General features: G+C 35.1%; 1 protein-coding gene across 1 annotated transcript in view; it reads right to left on the reverse strand.

Annotated features, from left to right (window-relative positions):
• Positions 1–20977, reverse strand: part of LOC129939847 (protein serrate) — a 130943-nt gene that overhangs the window by 37225 nt on the left and 72741 nt on the right. Inside the window, exons 4-5 of the mRNA XM_056048015.1 lie at positions 2801–2855; positions 1646–1961 (exon numbers count right to left, since the gene is read on the reverse strand). Of these exons, the coding sequence (XP_055903990.1) occupies positions 1646–1961; positions 2801–2855 (371 nt within the window). The remainder of the gene's footprint in view (positions 1–1645; positions 1962–2800; positions 2856–20977) is intronic.

Raw genomic sequence — 20977 nt, forward strand, 5'->3', positions numbered from 1 at the left:
AATGGCTTTCAGCAGGGAGCGGTGAATTCGCCAATTCTCTTCAGCCAAGGCAATAATGTACGCCGGGGATATAATTGTGTACACACCGGTCCGAAAGGTTGAGGTTATTAGAACTCTCTTTCAGCGTGATTTCGACAAGATTCAGCGATATTGCGACGACTAGAAACTGAAAATAAACATCTAGAAGTCGGAAGCAATTCTGTTCCGGACTTCGTTGGCTAGGGCTACAAGGGAAACGTACCTGTATTGGTGCAAGGTGGTCATCGTTGATCTTCACGTGCAGCCATTAACGAGCAAAAGTGTAGTGAGGTACCTCGGTATTTAGTTATACCAGTTTTCATATTTGGACAGACAGAGGAACCTTCGGTGACGAAACGATTGTTTTACAGCAGTCGGCTTGACCCCAAAGGGAAGGTAATTTGCTACATTGCCTTCATACGGTCGATGATCGTTTAAGGTTGTTCTGTGAGGTTCAACGTTGCCCTTTTTTTGGGTGTTTGAGCGGCGGTGTTTACGACGCTCTACCGGCTTACATCGAACAGGCCGAATCTTCTTTCGTTCAGTACTATTCCAACGCGGTCCTATACAAAGTTGAATCAACAGAATTGAAAATTTCGTGATAAAAGTCGTTCGAAGTGACATTGTGATAGCTTTATCTTCGACGAGCAATTTAATTTTTGGGGCGTTCTATCCCAATGACAAGTACTTTAAAAAGTGCTCCATTGAGCGGCTTCATTCCACCAAAGGCTATATCTTGTTGTTGCTACATTATTTATTGGCAGTTCCGCTAATCTACCAAGTCAGACGATAGGCGACTCCTTTACAATCGGGACGTCATGGCACAAAGCCGAGCAGTGCTCCTTCGCTTCGGTTCAATAGAGCTGAATTGATTGGGTGAAGCAGAAGAGCCAGTCTTGGTGGCTTTAATCGGCGCTTGATAGTTGGTAGTCGGGATTGGTTCTTAAGCCTTGGCCCTTACATACCTGTTTCATAGTTTAAGGGTTTAGTTTGAAGTAGATAAGCTATGGTTAGTAAGGCTAGTTTTATGAATTGTTATCATTGTTATCATTGGAATTGATAAAACCTCTAAGAGAAATTCTTATCATGAAAAGTGCTTTCTCAAATTAGGCGTACGGATTTGGCTTAAAATTGTTTAACGGCTCAAGTTTTAGTGCATACGGTTCAATGATTTATTACACCAGTTAACATTTAACTGATTTGAAGAATGGAATAAGCTAATTTTTCTATCAGTGTGAAGTGAAATAACAAAGTGAAAACTATTAAACTGTTGTGTTGATGTGTGAAAGCCTTAAAAGTTATGGTCGAAATTATTTCACACTAATTTAGGTACTAGTTTATTATTTGCTTGTTACAAGAGGGAAAGGAAATTTATGATAAAAAATATATTTTAGCGCTAAATTAAAAATTTTCTGGAAATTTAAATTAGATCTCCAACTTTTTCACTTACATTCCTTATTCAAAAAAGTATAGAAAAAAAATGTAACTTTTCACGTACCTTCCTAATTTATTCTAAATTCCATTTGCAACAAATTAAAAAATAAAAGTGAACAAAGTTTAACTAGACAAAGAAATGTCTGTCATGTGGTAAAATGCTAATAAAATTAAAAAAAAATAAAATACTTACTCGCATGCTCCTGGTTGTTCGCATTTCCCATGCGTCGGATCACAGCCTGGTTTACATATCGCCTTCTCGCAATTAACTCCTTGCCAACCATTAAGGCACACCTTCTGACCCTCCGATCCGCATGTATGATGCCCGAACTGGTCATTCCTTGGCCGGCAGAACGTTGTACATGTCGTATTGTAGTATGTAACTGCACACTGAACTCTCACCCGGTATGTTATGCGGGCATTCTTCCCGATGTGATCGAGTGTCTTCCATTCGGGCGATGGTAGGATGACGCCCGAAAAAGTTGCTTCTTCAATTAACCTCTCAGCATCTTTGGTGTAGTATAAGGACGACATCACCAGCACCAGTACCAGCACCAGGACCACCAAAGTGAAAATAAGACGATGAAATCCGACGACATATTCCAAAACAACAGATATATAGATAGACCCACCATCCAACATCGTCGCGTCGTTCGTCGACAAACGTCGAGAAATAGAAAACCGCATCGAGGGAAACATCAAATTCAAACCACCAAACGAAAAACCGAGAAAATAAAAGAAAGAAAAGACAATTGTTTACATTAGACAAGATAGATACTCCTGAGAGATGTTTCTGCTTAAAAGAAAACTCCTACTGGTACTGTTCGAGTGGTGTCTTCCTCCTCCCAGTGCCCTCACTACCCCCGCTCCTTGAACTCGTCCTCTTTCACGTAGGAATAAATTTGGAATTTTAAATAAGGACATCGGCTAATTAATCGTATGTTTTACCCGCATGTGCACATTCAAATGCCAAACGAGGAGCCTCTGGCTGAGCTAGCTGACTGCTTCGACGCGATGACTGGATGTGGTGCAATATGCAAAATAGGCATAACCACATGCACCATGGAAGACTCTACCTACCTATCAGCCTTTAGAGCGAAGCGTTACAGCTTTAGCTACAACAGATAACACTTGCAGCAAACTGCAACTGCAACTGTTGACGCTAACGCTTAGTTTGTTGCATGCACGTTTACCTATTTCTGTGGAAATAAAGCCAAACAACAAAAGGAGGAAGCGCTACACTCGACACAATCCAGTAACAAGTTACAAGTAACAGAAATACAAAAACACATGACTATAGTATATAAACTTGCCAAAGTGGGTATGGCATATTGGCAACAATAATTACCTGGATAGGAGGTGTTGTACATATCCAAGGCTTGTAGGATCAACGTAAACGACTTCTGAAATTGCACAAAAATAGAAAACAAAAATTAAAATAAGTAAAATAGCAAAATAACGAATTAAATGTGGTGTATAAGGGGCATGGTCTTGTTATTTATTTTTCTGTGGCATCGAGCAGATCATTTTGTCACGTCTCGCGACGTTCGTTGTCGTCGGTCGTTGCTGTCGTATTGAAAATAGAAGTAGCAGTTTTTTCCGTTGTAGTCTTTTGTCACCTTTTGACCTGTCTCAACAGTTCCTGAGAATTTATTTTTTGAAGCGCCAACCACACCACAACTTCACTAAAAAAACAAAACAAATAAAACTATCGATATCTCTTGATGATGGAGAATCCGGCAACTCGGTCAAAATTTGTTCATTGGATTTTTTGAAGAAAAACTACACTGAAAAAAATATACAAAGAAAGTGGCTTAAATCCACAAAACCTTTAAAAGTTCAAAAGTTAAGTGTAACTCCTATTTTTGAGCTGATATTTTAGCAGGTTACAGTAATCTCTTCGTAAGCAGAGCTTTTAAAATTATTGGTGACAGTACAGATTCAGTCTTTTTACCGCTATTTAAAAAAACTGTTCCCCATTGATATAAACTTAAGTCGTAATACTGCATTTTTGAAAAGCCTAATACTTAACCATTAAGTACATCTTAATCAATTCTTTGAAGTTCAGGAATTGAATCCACAAAATAACAAAAAACATCGCCGAAAAGAGTTAAAATAATTCATAAAATTGGGATATTTCAAACAATAATTTGACATTCATAAAAAAATAGCTAAACATTGAAAATATTTCTACAAAAAAGTTTCTGCAAATAATATATTTGATACATTTAAGAACTCTCTTATTCTTCCTTTAACAGGATTAAATTATGAAGACAGAAAAGCAGACCAAAAACATAGAAATAATTCACGAAAATATAGAAATTGGAAAATATTGTTAACGGCAACATATTAATAAGAAAAAAAAATATAGAATGTCAGTTTATCTTGATCATCAAGGTCTTAAAAAAAATATAGAAAACATTGCAAGACAGATTAATTGAAGGACACAAACAAAATTTGTGGTGTTAAATGAAAGAACGATTATTATAATATACCCCATTCCAATTGAATAAAAAAAAAGTAATGAACAACTCAAAACCTTCTTTGTAGATTTCTTTAACCTTCTTTTTAACGATGGCTATATACCATCTAGTTTCACTGAAGTCCACATCTGAACCAGCCCGAGAATTTTCTATTCTTAACTCATATTTGCGAGAATACTCTACGAAAGAAATTAGCTGGCGCAACAGTCCGTCAAAAACTAGGGCTTAGTGACTTAAAACTCTCAACCATTCCTGTGTGCGAGAACTGTTGTCAGGGATGGAGGGGACTTACAGTTTTACACCGGATCCGAACGGCACTTTTTATGACAAGAATTACTCTTGGAGAATTTGTCAATTCCTCGCAAGAGGCAGTATCCGTGAAAAAAAAAACTTTAGATGGCATAGGCAGGGATCAAATCCAAAGGTACCAATCAAATAGAACAAAATAACAAACTCTATGTTTTCTTCGTTGATTTCAAAGCTGCATTTGACACGGTTAACAAACAGGTTCTGATATACAAAATAGCATCTAATAATCTATTCTGTTATTCCAATTTCTTAACAATATTAAATTCAGAACTATGGGTTTATGCAGGGGTTCCACAAGGGTGCATTCTCAGCCCTCTACTTTTTGCACTATTTATTGATGATATCTGTAATATTCTTCCTGGTAAAGTTATTTTTGATGAAAAAAGGTGCTATTGAACGTGGATGACCATGTTTTGCTGTCTGAATTTTAAGTTCTCACTTTAACTCCAAATAAAAAGACTCCAGTAATATTGCCAAACTTGGAATAAATAAATGAACATATAAAATTCCACAAAACAAAGACAATGATTTATGAGAGTTGTCAAACTAGAAGATAGCATGAAGAAACTTGGCATCTTAGAAATGATGGAATTGAAACTGTGCTAGAGTTCAACTATTTGGGAGTGCTGTTAAGTTATAATTTAAACTAAGCCGGGTATAATACGGAGAAGAGTAGGGAAGCTACATGGAAAGAAATACATTGCGAATATTACAATGTCAGTATGGTTGTGAGAGCAATACTGTATGGCTTAGAAGATTTCCATTGGATACAAAAATGTAAGCATAGTTAATTTGGCCATACTGAGAATAGTAACGTCGACAAAAGTTAGCCCTTGTGTTACAACCAAAGATTGTGGTACCATACAGTATAGTACATAATCCCATACTTATAGGAGTTCTTGCAAGACAATGTAGGAATATCATCGGTACTTTTTAGTATGGGTCTACAGGCCATACTAGCATTGTCATAAATTCCATACACTTCTTTCCGTGTATGCTTCAACTCAATATGATGTTACGTGATTATATTTTCCAGACAGAAAAGCAAAACAAAAACATAGAAATATTGCATGAGAATATAGAAATTGTTAAATTTTGTTAAATTTTTAATAAAATAATGTTTTTTCGAAGCCACTAAAAAAAGGTAGAAAACATCGAATGACAGAAATATAAAAGGGGTATCAAAGTTTAAATTTAGTTTGTGGAGTTAAATGAGAACACGATATTTACAAATCAAAAAAGGTTCATCTTTTACCTTTCACGTGTTTAAGTACTATCTAATATGTATAGGAAGGAATTCCCGAAAACTGTTAGTACCTTGAGTACAGGGCCGTCTTGTACTTGTTGGTTACCGAATTATTTTTTTCCTCTGTTCATTCCACCATCCACTTCTTCTAAGTGTATGACGGACAAGCTTACGCAAACCATTTATTCTCTAGTTTTCTGCTAGGGACAGAGAGCTTCACTCCTAACCTATTATTCTGTGTTTAACTTTTTCTAGTTGAGCTATGGACATAGTTTGTCCTCTAAGGCAAAGCACTAATTATCTTCTGGTTTGCTGCAAGGGACAGGAAGCAAATTCAGCCCTGTTTTACTCCGCAGTCCACTTCGTCTAAGTGTATGACGGAAAGAGCATAGTCCGACCGTTTATTCTCTTGTTTTTTTTTTTTACAGGGACAGGAAAAGCAATCCCAACCGATTATTCCGGGTTCAATTTCTGAGGAAACCTCGGACAAGCCTAGCGTCGTGGCTAATGTGCCACCGATCATTTTCTAACCTTTGCTAGGGACAGGTCTTAATACTCGTACCAAGTAGTGGTAATATAAATATCAAATAATTTTCATTGGGGGGATTGAAAATGAATCTTATCAATATCCGTGTTTTATTTTCCTCGTTCAGTTATCTCGATAAGATCATCTATTGATTTGCTTTACAACAACAAACCAAAATCCTGCTTTATGCTTGGATCTATTTTTGAAAAATTACTGAGTCCTTAAAAAAATAGTTACAAATCAACTTTACAATGATAACTTATGTTTATTTTCAAAGGCGGAGGTTTTCCTCCGAAGCGTTTTCAATACAAGATCAAATTGTTGAATATAACTTTAACGTTCTTATTTAAACTCTCTCTAAAAACAGGCAAAAAATCCCAGTATATGGAAGAAGTCATTTCTAACACCAATTTTCAAGAAAGGTAACAAGTCAGATATAAGCAACTACAGGCCCATTGCAAAGCTCTCTTGCATTGTGTGTGTTTAAGTGTTTAAGTTGTTTGCGCAAGTGTAGCTTTTTTAGTAAGAATTGTATTTGTAAACAGCAATACGGTTCTGTGAAAAAAAGATCAACCGTTTGAAATCTCCTACATTCCCAAAAATATGTTCAAACGCTTAAGAACAACGTTATGAAGTTGACTGTGTAAACATTGATTTTTAAAGCTTTTGACCAACTTCGCCACGGAATTATTTTATTTAAACTTAAAGCTCTTGGTTTTCCACCACTTTTCTTAGCTTGGATTAAATCATAACTTAAAAAAAGATCCTATGAGGTAAAATTTAGAAATTGTCATTCTGAACCTTTTGTTGCTCGATCTGGTGTTCCCCAGGGAAGCCATCTTGGTCTGTTCATCCTGTATGTTAACGATGTATCGTCATGTCTACGCTCAAGTGAACTTCTCATTTTTGCTGACGACATGAACATTTTTAAAATAAAAGGTCCACCCATGATCGTATTCTTTTACAAGTCGACATTGATAGTTTCACATTTTGATGTGGGAAAAATAGCCTTGCCCTCAACTTATAATAACATAATAGGATAACTTTTACTTAAAAACTAATCAGTAGCGTATTTGACTATTTTATATCACAAAAACTCTGTCGCGTCTCCACATTAAAAGATTAAGGTGTTCATTTCTGTTCCAACTTAGAATTTACACATCACATTAATTTTATTGTTAATAGAGCAAGTTCCATGCTTGGTTTTATAAAACGGTGTATAATTGTCATGTTCGTCCTGATGATGATCAAACCTTTTTTAATTTCTTGATGTGATCTGCTTTGCGAATCATTCTGACAATCGAAACATTTTAAGTAAAATTATCAAATCCTAAAATTTGTAAAAATTTTCTTTAAGTGTATAAATTTTATGTTTTATGATTGTGTAGACCTGAATCCAATAATTCAAGTTGATTTATTGCACTTTCCAATAAAAATCTATTTTGATTGCTAAATGTCGATGGATCATAATATCGATCGCATAAAAACAAAAATACAAAGATACTTTCGAAGAATCTTATGGATATGCGCAGAGCAATGCGTGTGTTGTGCACGGATGAGATAATAATAAATTGAAAGCCCTCTTCCAACCGATTTGTCCATCAGCAGTTGGTCATTTGTTGTTGAGTATACTCAATACAATTATTTATACAAAAAAAAAATATACATTTATATCTAAAAGATACTACGAGTCGAGGATACTAAATAGAAGAAAGACATTTTAATGAGAATTTCCTGGCTTCCAGCTGAGAAACGTCGTTTGCATTTAATTACTATACGAGTTTCAGTTCAGATAGAAAGAGATAGAAAGAGGTAAAAGAGCTACAAATAGCAAATAATGTATAAATATGTATATAGAAGATCATAAGACTCATGGGGCTTCATTTCACAAAACAGCATTCAACAAAAATAAAATAAAAACACAATTTTAATATGAAAAAATAAATAATGATACTCTGCAATAGATCACGGAACGTTTAGAGCTGTGCTCTATACGTGATGGTTTGATCAGAAATTATATAAATAATACACAGTATTTAATCATGTAATTTGTACATGTAAGGCCACCACCGCGCCCTCCCCCCAATTAGGACCAGGGTGTACACTGTAAAGGGATAGATAAACGATCGTGTGTTATGAGAGGTTATGAGGTTCCTACAACTTTATGCCATGTCCAGTCCATCACGATCACATCAGCATAATGAAGGGAACAGACTTATTGACTCTAATTTATGGATATCAATCACGCTGGCGTCACTCTTCTCGCTAATACTTTGTTATAGAATAAAATTCATAGTGTGACCAAGTTAGTTTGAATCTATAGATAGTTTTGGTTTTCCATTTAGTGATCTTTTCTTTGAAGTTTAGAGATCAGGTAAAAATTCACAAAATGTCACTTTGACACACCTAAATGACTACGAATGGTCATATTTGTCAACTTTAAGTAAATTTAGTTTGGTTTTAAAAGTGCCACTTATTTGCCTCTTAAATCATATATGACAAGACAAACATTTGCCAAACACAAACAATTTCCGTGAGTAGTAAATTTAGTTTTGAAGTTTTTATCCTCTTAATTAAGTAAACTTTTTAACATAAACCTAAATATATCACCACTTAAAGCTCTTTGAAAACAAAAATCTGGGATTACTATCGGTTTTGTATAAATTTCACGTAAATAAAACAAAAGACTATTTAGCTTATTTTCACACCCTGCTGAATAAATATCTAATCTTAGGTTTTTTCATCATTTCATTCATTTTCATATCTTCAAAAAAAAAACACACACAAAAATTGGTAGTGTTTATTTAAATTAAGCTGAGATTTTTATGAATGTCAATGTATGAATATGATTTTGGTACGAGTGTCGTTTTATACAAAAATATTCCCATGAATATTTTTAATAAAATATATGAATAAGACAAAAATCGATTTAGCAGATTTGTTACTGTTTTATGATTTTGGCGTTTTTGTTAGTTCGTTACCCAAAAGAGGCTTTGACCGACATTAGGCTTAATTAGGCAAAATGTTCTTTTTTTGTTGTTGAGATTTTATTTGTCAAGTCTGTCTGCTTTGTTTTTGGTTGTTGTAGACTTCAATCCTCGAAGATTGTTGAATTAATTATTTAAATTTATTAGAGAATGGCCGATTAAATACTGAATAATCTATTGAATTAATTTTATATAAAAATGATTCACAAGTTGATGGGTTTTCAGTTAAATAAATTAGTGATTTGTGTCGATGTTAATATTTATCACACAAATGACATATGTATACAAATACATTCATTCTCAAAAAAAGAAAAGGAAGAACTCATGTTTTGAAAGAGTGATGGTTTTTATTTTAAGTAGCAAAATTTTTAAAAATTGTATATATGACCTATAGAGCTAAAGGCAGTGTAAATTAAATTTGTCTTAATTTAACGGAATCTATTAATTTTCTATAAATCTTTCTTTTTTTTGTTGTTTTAATAAAGCTTATAAAATATTTATACACATAATGTATTTATATGTAGTTATATTATTATTAAAAAAGAAGCGTTTTTTTGGTAATTTTTTTGATGGTTTTTAATTGTTAAATGGCTTTGGGACACTTTGTTTTAACGATTTGTTAAAAGATAACATATTTAGTTATTTATAAAGCAAAGTCTCATGGGAAATAAATCAATATGTAATAATGAATCTGTGTCAAAATAAAATATATTCAAAATTTATCTACACACATGCGCCAAATATATTTTGACAAACAATTTTTATGTGAATGACTTCATTTCCATTCCAACATTTTTTATTTGAGTCTTGTTTTTTTAGAAACGTACATTCATTGAGTTTAAAGTATTACTTTAGCTTTTTTATGTTTGTATAGAAAAGAGGAGAAGAAAATTTGTTCAAATTTCAATTAAAGATCTTTAGATCTTAGGAATTTTGAAAAATTTGAATTTGCAAAGCAACTTTCGGAACTTTAAGTAACTACAATTTTGGATTTCAATTCATTTTTTCTTTTTTTTTTAAATTAGTGTTTTTTTTTAAAACACTTTTATATTTTTATGAGAATTTTTAGTCAAGATTATTAATAATAACTTTGAGTTTAGTCAAAATAAAAAGATAATAACCTGTCTTAATCTCAATATTTAAAAAGCAAGCTTTTAAAGTATTTAAAGACGGGTTGCAGAACTTCTTGATTCAAAACATGATCAAATATTGGTCTCTCGATATTTTTTCGAATGAGACGCATATCCTACAAGAGACTTCCAAACTTGGCTAATATTTAAAATATTGATACATCTAATGAAAGGAAACTTCTGCAAAAGTAGAGCTTTTGGGTCTACTGTAAGATTTGATAAAAGCTTTAAAGAATAAAATATTTCCGATCTGATCAATGTTACAAAGGGTTCAGATTTTATTTATGTCAGTTCTATGAGATCAATAATTTAAATCTAAGTTCTTACTTTGAAAATAGGGCTTTTTCATGAACTGAGCTTATTTCTAAAGTATTAGTAGGACCACCGCTGGTGGCGTTTCCTAACAATCTCCAGTATTTTTAGAGAGAAACTGTGCGAATCTCTTCAACAAAATGTGGAGGTGGCTGGCTTAAGGATTAATGCCAGTAAGACTAAGTTAATGCACACCAGCCGAAACCAACAACAACAGGATCCGTAGTGCATTCGGAATGCTTTCTAAAGTTTGGAACTCCGGTACCAAGTTAAAGTTGTTTGAGTCCAACGTAAAATCCGTGCTGCTATATGTCTGCGACACGTGGAAGTGCTCTGCTGGCATCTCGAGAAGGTTGCAAATTTTTGTCAACCGCTGTCTACGTTACATCCTGAACATCCGGTGGACACAAACCATTTCTAATGATGAACTGTGGCTTAGGACTGGGCATACAAAAGTGGATGTTGACATCGCGCAGAGAAAGTGGCGCTGCATTGAGAAAGACGACAACATTGCAAAGCAGTGCTTTCAATGGAATCCTCAAGGTAGAAGGCGGCCTGGAAGACCAAGAGAATCATGGAGATCATCTGTCATGAAGGAAGCTCGGTCCCAAAACTTGGAGACGTGGTCCCAGCTGATGTACCGGGCTAGGAATAGAGAGAGGTGGAAGGAACTGGTTGCCGCCCTGTGCTCCAGGAGAAATTAAAATGCTGCTACTTTAAGCCGGAAACGAAGAAGAAGATTAAAAGATAGTTGTCGATAGATACGTTTAGATGATGATTTGGAGCAATGTGCTAAATTTCGTCGCTGAAAAAACGCGACATCTATGCAGGCTATCGTACAACAATGTTTTTTTATTCTTCCAGATTATTAATTCGTAGTGAGAATGCAAATTTGTACGCCACCTCTTCTAGATAGCACAACTTTTTTGATAGGGCTCTAACTCTTGTTAAATCAGATGTTATAAATTTTTTGGAGATTTTAATCAGGCTCGACGCATTATCTTGGTTAAGTATCTGCATTTGCCTTCAGGTTTTTTTAAAATATTTGTAAAAGGTCGTGTTAATTGTTCTATTTTTCCGAAAAATTAGGCAACATGCTGTTTAAAGCCAATTTCGCTGCTTTAGTTTTTTTCCTTAACATTTGCATGGACGTTTAAGTCATAGATTATTAAATAACCAAGGTATTTAAATTCGTCAACTATTTCAATAGCATCATTCCCAAGAGGCCTATTACGACTATAATCTAATGACCTGTTACGAATTTGGAAAACCATAATTTTTACAATATTATGGAAGCTTTGTTAATTTCTAGCTGTAAAGTAAGTGGGTTGTCAGACAAGATATCTGAATTGTTTGTGCAAAGGACAATTTCGACAATTTCAATACCGATCCGAGTTTGGATTTATTTCTTGACGTAGCAACAATTTTGTTCACATTTCGAGTACCCTAAACGCAGCCATTAGGAAACAGGATTAGAATTTGACTGCATTGTTAGAATTATTGTCCTTTTGCTACAAAAGTCATTAAAAAGCTTCTAAGATATTTACTAAGCTGAAAATTATATTATATTTATAACATTGGAAAGAAGAGTCGTAATTGAAATTGGACTGAAGCTATAATGAGAGAAGTATTCGCTTGTTTTTGGCGTTTTGTATACATTCGGATAAGTACTTGTACAGAAGGATAGTTATAAAATCTTGATCAGTGGATTTCGACAACATTAAACACCAACAAATGGTATACTATCCCGGCGAAATTTTTGGTTTCAAGGTGCAAACAAAAATCGTTCATTGAAGTGGAAAATTGTTTAAAATTCTGGGAACAGGAAGAGCGTCAAAATTAACAGCCAACTGGCTTATCAATCGGGCGTTGGAGATTAAAAGATGCTTGAATTACTGTCTGTTTGAAATTTCAAGAACAGAAAATGTTTACCTTAACATTTGGTTTGTGACATTCAAAACTAGAATCGAGCTTAGAAACCTGTCGGTAAGAGGCAACGAGATAGAGCTAAAAATAAAACACTTTTAAATGTTTCCTTTTTTTATAATAAGCGCAAACGAAAGGAATTCATGAATATCGCAATGAATGGGAAAGACAGAGTGTGGAAAGCATTCCACACTCGCGTAGTTCGGCTAAAGAACAAATCTCTGTACTTGACAGTACGACGGTTTTAGATTAGATTAGATTTTGATTTTATTGAAACATACATTTTTAGCAATAATTTGGTTAATACAATCAATATGACGCATGGCATTGACCTGATTGACAACTAAAAATATACTCGTAGCTTTATATATGTAAAGAAAATGTATTATCTTTAATATAATATTTTATCCGAATCCGAACCCTAGTTAAGAAATGAAAGCAACAGAACTCTCTTCTGTCAAATTTATTAAAATATAACAAAATCAAATAAGAATTGTCAAAGAAAACTAAAACGTGTTTTTGTAGAGAGGGAATATTAATAGTTAAATTAAATAAAAACTTTAAATGTCGTTTCTGTATTTACAGGTAAATAAAAAATTGTAAATTAAAAAACAAGAACAATAAATAAACTCTGTATTTACAGCAACTTAATTAAGTTTTTATTAATTTTGAACAACATTCCCGGATAGTTTATTACTACATTATATATAAATTAAAAAAAGTTTAAGATTAAAAAGCTTCATTTAAAATTTGGTGTCTATATTTAAGTGCTGTTTTGCAATATGCATATAACTTTGTGACATCCAATCTGTAGAAGACTTCTGATATCAGTATTTAAAAGAAAGTCACTGCCTAGGATAAGTCTTCTTATTTCTCTTAATATCGTACATCGTCCAACAAAATTAAAAACATCAATGCGCTTCCTCAAGTTGCACAGGTTACATAAAATCGGTAAGTCCTCACTGTGAGGAATGTAGTTTAGATTAAGGAGTTCTCTTCTTAGTCGGAACATGCACGAAACTCTACTCTTTCACCATTATAGTGCCATTGTTATCTTGCACCCGATCTTCCACCACCATCACTTTGGAGAATGCAAACAATCTTGGACTGAGTGCACAGCCCTGTCTAACTTATGATTTCGTTTGGAATCATTCTGATAAGCATTGGCCATTGCACGCTGATGATTTGGTAGTCATGTATACATTTTGCAATACTGTATCGAACTTAAGCGGCATTCTTATTTCTAAATAAAACGAGTCTGGGTTTAACAATTGCGCGAAATATGCTTGTAGTCTATTTGAACTAAGATTCGGGCTAATAGTAAATTGTAGACCGAATAGTCTTTTTTCTTTTTTAGGCAGAGAAGTTTATAATTCTGATTATTCTCCATGTAACGGCCCTTTGAAAAATTTGTATTATACTTCCGGTATTTCTTCAGCCAAGCTTAAGAAAGGCTTCTCGCCTTTATGCATTTTTTGTCAAACCAAGGTTCTCTATATTCAGTTTTTCTTTGACTGATATTCGGTATATGGTATGCATAAAAATAAATACAAATGAGAACGAGTGTTGGAGATAGAACAGAACCCTGGGGCACATCAGTTTTTTGATTTTCAATCCATCTAATACTACTTGTATTGAAAGATTCGAAAGATAATTACTAATTCAATAATTTCTACAAAACAATGTAAAACATTGCTCCACTTTTTGGTCTTTATTTTGCAATGATCGTAAGTAATTCCTTATATATAATTGTTCATTGATTTTCTGATTGTTTGCAAAAGGTACAGTTTAAATATGTATATATATTTTTAAAATTTCTTAAAACTTAAAAACAGACCATGTATCGCTGTGTGTCATGAGCATAATACTTTTTATTAAATCTAAAACTAAATCTGCTAAAAAAGCTAATTTTAAGCATTAAACTCGTTGACATTTATTAATGTCAGAAAAGGTGCTTAAAGCTTATATTACGCTTTGTTTGGTTTGAATTTTTGCCTTTTCTCAATTCGTTTAAATTATATTTTTTAAAACTGTCAAAATTTACTTACTTAACAAATATTATGTAAAGCGTTAATGTATGCATCTCCAAAAAGGAATATGTGGCGTATACGCAATATTTTTAAAGCATAGATAATTTTAAGAGACATGAACTAGTCCTCTTCTTTTAACTTTAAATTAAAAACTCTTTCGTCTTTGGAATAGGGACATCGTTATAAAATTCCAAGACCATACATAGTAAATCTTCCACACAGAAGTTGCGGTTATAAACTAATTTACATTAAAATAATTGTCAAATATCTTACAATTTATAAAACTAAGTAAAACTTAAATTTTAAAACTTTACATGTGAAATGTATACATCGTTTTAATATTTTTTATTATTTATGTATTTAAAACCATGATTGATTTTTTTTAGTTAAATTTAGAGTATTTCCTTTAAATGTACATTATTTTAAAAAGCATTTAGTTACTTCCATCATCCGCCCTAATTTAGCTGAAGAATGTTTGTTATTGTGCGAATTATAGCTAAACGTTTATTAATGTTTCGTCATCACTCAATGAACATTTCTCAGAAAAATTACTTCTGTCCATAATGTGTATCAGGTGAATAACCCCTCATCATCATGCCTTATTGTGGCAAACTTTAGGGCCGCACTATAAAAAAAAAACTAAAACACACATGATGAAGGATGCCCTTAGATTATATTTCCTAGATAAACACTATTGGTATTTGTAAAAATTTTCTCTTGATTTGCTGTAATTAGTTGAAATTATCACGACTTACAGGTTGGGCTGAGCTGAACATGCCTCATCTTTATCCATATAATATACTCTCTACCATAACCGCCACCACATCGAAGTGCAGTGCAGAGCACTACCGACAAACGTATATTATAACCTGGAGCTGGCCGGTGCAGTGGTGGTGTTCCCAGATGCATCATATATCGATCGATATTCTTCCTCCATATATTCCAGCCATTCGTAAAACACCAAATTAAAGTGCATTACAGAGGCAAATCAACACTAAAAACAATCCATGCACAACAACTTGGTTATACATAAGTACAATAAAAAGCAGCAAAATATAACAAAAACAACAACAACATCAAGAAAAATGAAGAAGATCACATCGGATCGGATCGAAGACGAGAGAGGAATCACCGCGCCGAGTCGTCGCTGAGCCTCACCGGTCGGCCGGTCGGTCGGGTGGTGTGGTGCTGTGTTCTTGAAAATAAATTACTATGCCATCGAGTTATTTACAGCTGTGCGCGAAGAGATTTTGAAGACCATCACCGACTTACCGACGGAAGACGATGTCGTCGTCGTCGTCGTCGCCGTCTTCGTTGTCGTCGTCATCATCTTCATATTCCATGTTCCATGGCATTGACCATAACTATATCTACCTGCAAATAGTGTATAGTCAACACTGTATCTTGCCAGTTCATTACCTGAAAACATACTCCATCTGTGTGAGAGGCTTTTATCCATCCATCCATCCATCTATCCGTCCATCCATCCATTCAACGAACCATCCATCCGCATCCCCAGTCAAGCCATCCGCATAATACAAGATAATCGCGCGCAAGTTCAAGAGAAAATGAAGCAGCACAGTGTTTCCTTAAGTCCAAGTCGAAGCTAAAACCAATCCAATCCGATCCGAGCGATCCACCTGTGCGCTCGGCTTGGCACCAGTCGTCCAGCTTATAACCGACCAACCAACAAACCAGCCGACCAACATCTCCTCTTCTTGCCCTAGGTCAGCGTGCTATCCACGTCTGCGCATCTTGGAGCGTATCCGTGCGCGATGCGGCTGCAGTTATCTTTCGTTTTGTGAAGTTTTTGCGCTCGCAAAGAAGTTCTTAAACAATTTTCACGTATAAAAACTCCACAAAACGTTCTCAAGTCGTTTTCATCTTCGTCTTAGCCTTCGTCTCCGTCTTGATCTTCGCAGTCGTCGTCGTGCATAGATATTATTTTTTTTCATCCTTTCCAACACTCCATCATACACATGTGGGGCGAATGAATGTATCTTGCATCTATAGCCATACATTTTTGCAGAATTAGTTTCAAGTGCTACTCATCATCCCAGAGAATGGTCTTCAGCTTCAGCTTTAACTTCTGAGTCTTACATAGTCAGCCACCAAAGCCATCACACACATCACACATCCAGCAGCAGCAACATCAGCGGGGGTAATACGTATGAAATAAACGTTCCAACGGTCGGTCGTTCGTTGGCTATGATTTTCCATTATTCTCATAACTTGAATTCATAATCCGCACATGCAAGACTATTTGCAGTCGCGTCCATTGGACTTGCAACACTGGACAGGCGCGAGATGGAGAATTGACAGCAAGGCACAGTGGGACCAACGAAGTGGTCATTTAATATAGCTTTAATTATATTCCAAATATTTCTCAATCATAAAAGTCGAGATATTTTGTGATATAAAACAAATCGAAGCATTTGCTTAAAAATGTGGAGCAAATGCTTCATTTAGAACGAGCATAAACTTTAAGCAAATGCTTAATTTTTTTTTTGAGGGAAGAGGACAAATGTACCTGAAAATCTATAAGTAATCTGAATGTTTTGGATTCTTTCTCATATTTGAAACAATTTCTAACCTTTTGCACCCCACTGTACAGAATAAACGTCTTGAAGCCTTCAATTTTGTACACACTTTAATGTACTCAACAACGATATGAGAGAAAAAGAGAGTCAATGCCCACGATGCTTATGCTGATGACGATGATGACAACGATGATTCCTGCTGGACGAAGCAGGAGCTGAAGTCCACAATGCTAACGCCGCCGCCGGCTTACCTGGCCTGACCAGCCGCCTTCCACCAACGAGCGACGGCAACAGCCATGGTTTAGTCGAAGCTCCTGAAAAGAAGGACACAAAAAGTAGCCCAAGCAAGAAATCAAATCTCCTCTTGGCCATCGGATAAAGAACTGAAGCTGCTCCTGCTGAATGGTCCGCTGATGGTGCTGCTGGTGCACTGGTGCAAGCCCTGGTTGCATCCAAATAAGGGAAGGCGACGATGCATCACAATTGATATGGAAATATCGCGCGCGCATTTCGTATGCATCGAATGTGAGTATCTTTTACACATGCGGATATTGTGTGGAGGAGGTGCAAACCAATGGCAATAGCAATGGGAACCGACTCGACGCGACGCAGACGATGGCGACGAGGGACCCTGTGAAATTACAATTTAATTGTCGATTTGTATCGTCAATTTGCTTTGAATTTTGCCACCAAGATGTAAACACCTCATTTTCTGATCACAATGATCGATTTTGTTTTGTATTCTTTATCCGATCGATGATGATTGTTGTTGTTGTTGTTGGAGACGCACGCGGCGGTGGCGGTGATCGGTATGGCGATATGGAACGCGGGGGAGGAGGAAATATTCAGCTTGATGGGAATTTTCTGTTTCTTATTCGTCTTTTATTTTATTTTTATAAATTGGGTGTAGTGAGCGGTGTGTTTCTTTTATTTGAAGGTTAGTCCATTACATTTTATGGATAAATCCGGTGTGGGATGCATATCTAACTCAAACTTCAATCAAATATTTTTCAAAACTTTATAGCTTTGTGTGTTCGAGAAGAGGAAGGAAGAGGAGGATGGGGTTAGGCTGTAGACCATCATGGGTACCTACCTCTATTTCGTGTTTTGCATATTGTTCTTTGTTTACTTAGAGGGGGGCAAAGTTGTAAAACACTTGTGGATTCATTAATAACTCGACGAGAAATCAAAACAGAAAATTAGTTTATTTTGATTTGGAATCATAAACATGATGGCATCCAAATAATAAATTGGTTAATTTGAAAAATTTGTTTCAAAGAAATTAAATTATAAATAGTTATAAATTTGAATGCCTTCATATATTCATGTAAAGAAGAGATGTAAAGTTTAATTGGAAAAATGATGGTAAGACGGTTAAGTTGGATAGAAAAAGGTTGAGGTTTTCATGAGTCATGCTGGTATTATATTTTTTCTTAAAGCTTTTTTTTGATTATTTCATTTCTGATTGTTATATATTTAAGTTTGTCAAATATAAAAGTACCTAAAAACTGAAGTTTTGAAATTTGAAGTTTACTAAGCTTAAAAGACGTTTTTAACATTTGATCTTTTTACATTTTGTTTAAGTTAAAATCACGGATTTAACCCTCCAACGCTTATCTTTGATGGATATTTTGCTTTTGCACACGTACAAGGTGCAACTGAATCAAGAACCAAAGCCAAACCAGTGAACGATAAATTTTCGAAGACCGTCATCATCAGTGTCGAGGCACATTTTCATCTATCGCCAATAGGCAGAATTGGCATTGGGAGAAAAACAATTCAAGAGTCGAAAAACCAATGCACCTACAAAAAGTGACTGTTTGGTGCGGTTAAGGGCCTGGTGGCATCTTCGGCCAGAATTTTCCAAAATGAGGCCGGTCAGGTAGTAAGTGTGAATGTGAGGCACTCTCCTTCATCTGACACCCCTCGACATCTTCAGCAAACAAATGGCAGCGAGTACAGCTATAAGACTCAACGTCTCATCTCAATGGACCAACAACAATGTGGGGCACTCGATCTTTTTGAACCTCTTTGATTCTATACCAAAGTACATAGACTACACTATTCCTAAACCCCAATTTGGAAAAAAACTTCCAGGTATCCATTCCATGCACAGATGAATGGGAAGACAAGAAACTATTGGATGGCTAAAGCATTCATTTTTATACAGATGGATTCAAGACATATGAGGGAGTTGGTAGTGGTGTGTACTCAGAAAAGCTTAATCTAACCATCTCATTCCGCCTCCCTAATCATCAGACGCTACGTCTTATAAGCGTTAATTTTAGCGATCTCCTGGCTAAGAGAAAACGTGATATCATCTTCTGATATCCGCATCTTCTCTGACAGTCAGGCTGCTATTAAATCTCTTGACGGTGTCTCCACCAAATTCCAACGGCCCTCGATTGTCGATCGGCTCTTATGGAGATGGAGCAGCAATTTTACAATCACCTTTGTTGGGTGCCGGGCCACAAAGACATCACGGGAAATTGTAGAGCCGATGAACTCGCTAAAAATGGAACCGTCATACCTATTTCACCTGAAAGGGAGAAGGTAGGTATACCGATAGCTATATGTAAACTTCTGCTAAAAGAAACAGTTTTTCGGTGGCACAATTTACCAAACATGCGCAGCCACAAAACCCATATCCAATTCACTGGACCTAAGGCTTTCTTAGGACTTGTTATCTCAAAACAGACTTCATATTACCTCCCTAATAGGTGTCTTTACGACTTGGTGTAGCCTCAAATGACTTCTGCAGGAGCTTTATGGACGAGGAAGAAGAGGAAACAACGCAAAATTCATCTGGGAGACTACTCTTTTGATAAACCCAGTGAACTAGCTAAACAGGATATCAAATAACTCCTTCGCTTTATAAAAAGCTCAAAATGGTTGGACTAGTGGGATGTAACTCTCTAGATTCATGTGGTATCACAATGGGCCTTTTCTTTTGGCCTAAGTGTGTGGACTCTGAATCTGCAGCTACTTTAACCTAACCTAACCTTGGCAAATAGTTAGATGACAACGAACTTTTTATGTACGAAAACGGAAGATATGTTTGTGGAAGATATGGAGCTTCAACAGGACGAAAGGTGTCACTTGCCGCACAGCTAATGAAACATTGGCTCAATGGCCGTATTATCTAACGTGTTGGCTAGGTCAATTGGCCGCCAAGATCATGTGATTTGACATAGTTGGACTTCTTTATTTTGAGTTATTTGAAACAAGGTCTACATCGATAAGCCAGCAACAATTTAAGAATCAAAAGGATTAGATAATTGGACACATTCGAAAATTTGGACTAGTGGATGAAGATGTGCCGACAACGTCGCGTTGGTCATTTGGCCTATATTTTAATCCATATATAATCGAACTATATCAATATTATCATAACAAAAAGAAATGTCAATAATTTTCTAAATAATTCATGTTTTATACAAAATCAATATCGGGCCTTAAAATTTAACCACCCTTTAAAAAGCAACACGAAAAAATTCTTTAAAATTTTTGGTCCCTAGTAAACTGCTTAACATTTAGAAAATTGTCATTTTGGAAAATGTTCAGTTCTGAATAATAAGCTATTTCAAATTTTACTAATAATGTCAATTCTTATGCAGAATGCGAATTTGAGGAGCTCTTTTCACGACAAAAATTACTCTTGGATCAGTTAAAGTTAATTCTTCGCAAAAGGCAGAAAACAATTTTTATATTGCATATGCACGACGTTTTCTACGCTTTGTTTTTGCTTCCATGCTAACTTTGTGTCCACTTACTCCTAAATAAGCGTTTAAGAAGCCTTAAATTTAAAGTTTGATAGTCTGATGGTGCACATTAGTCTTAAAGTTTTAATTATTAAAATCAGAGGCAAAAACAGAGTTGGGTAAAGCATTCCACATTATCGATGTGCGGTTAAAAAATGAATCTCTGTATTTGACACTACTTTCGGAATTGAGCTTAATGGGGAACTGAAAGGGAGGAATGCAACTGGCTAATTTTACAGAAAATTGTTCTTTAAAAACAACAAAATTCAAGAAAC

This window comes from Eupeodes corollae, chromosome 1 (assembly GCF_945859685.1).
Source record: "Eupeodes corollae chromosome 1, idEupCoro1.1, whole genome shotgun sequence".
NCBI classification, from domain to species: Eukaryota; Metazoa; Arthropoda; class Insecta; order Diptera; family Syrphidae; genus Eupeodes; species Eupeodes corollae.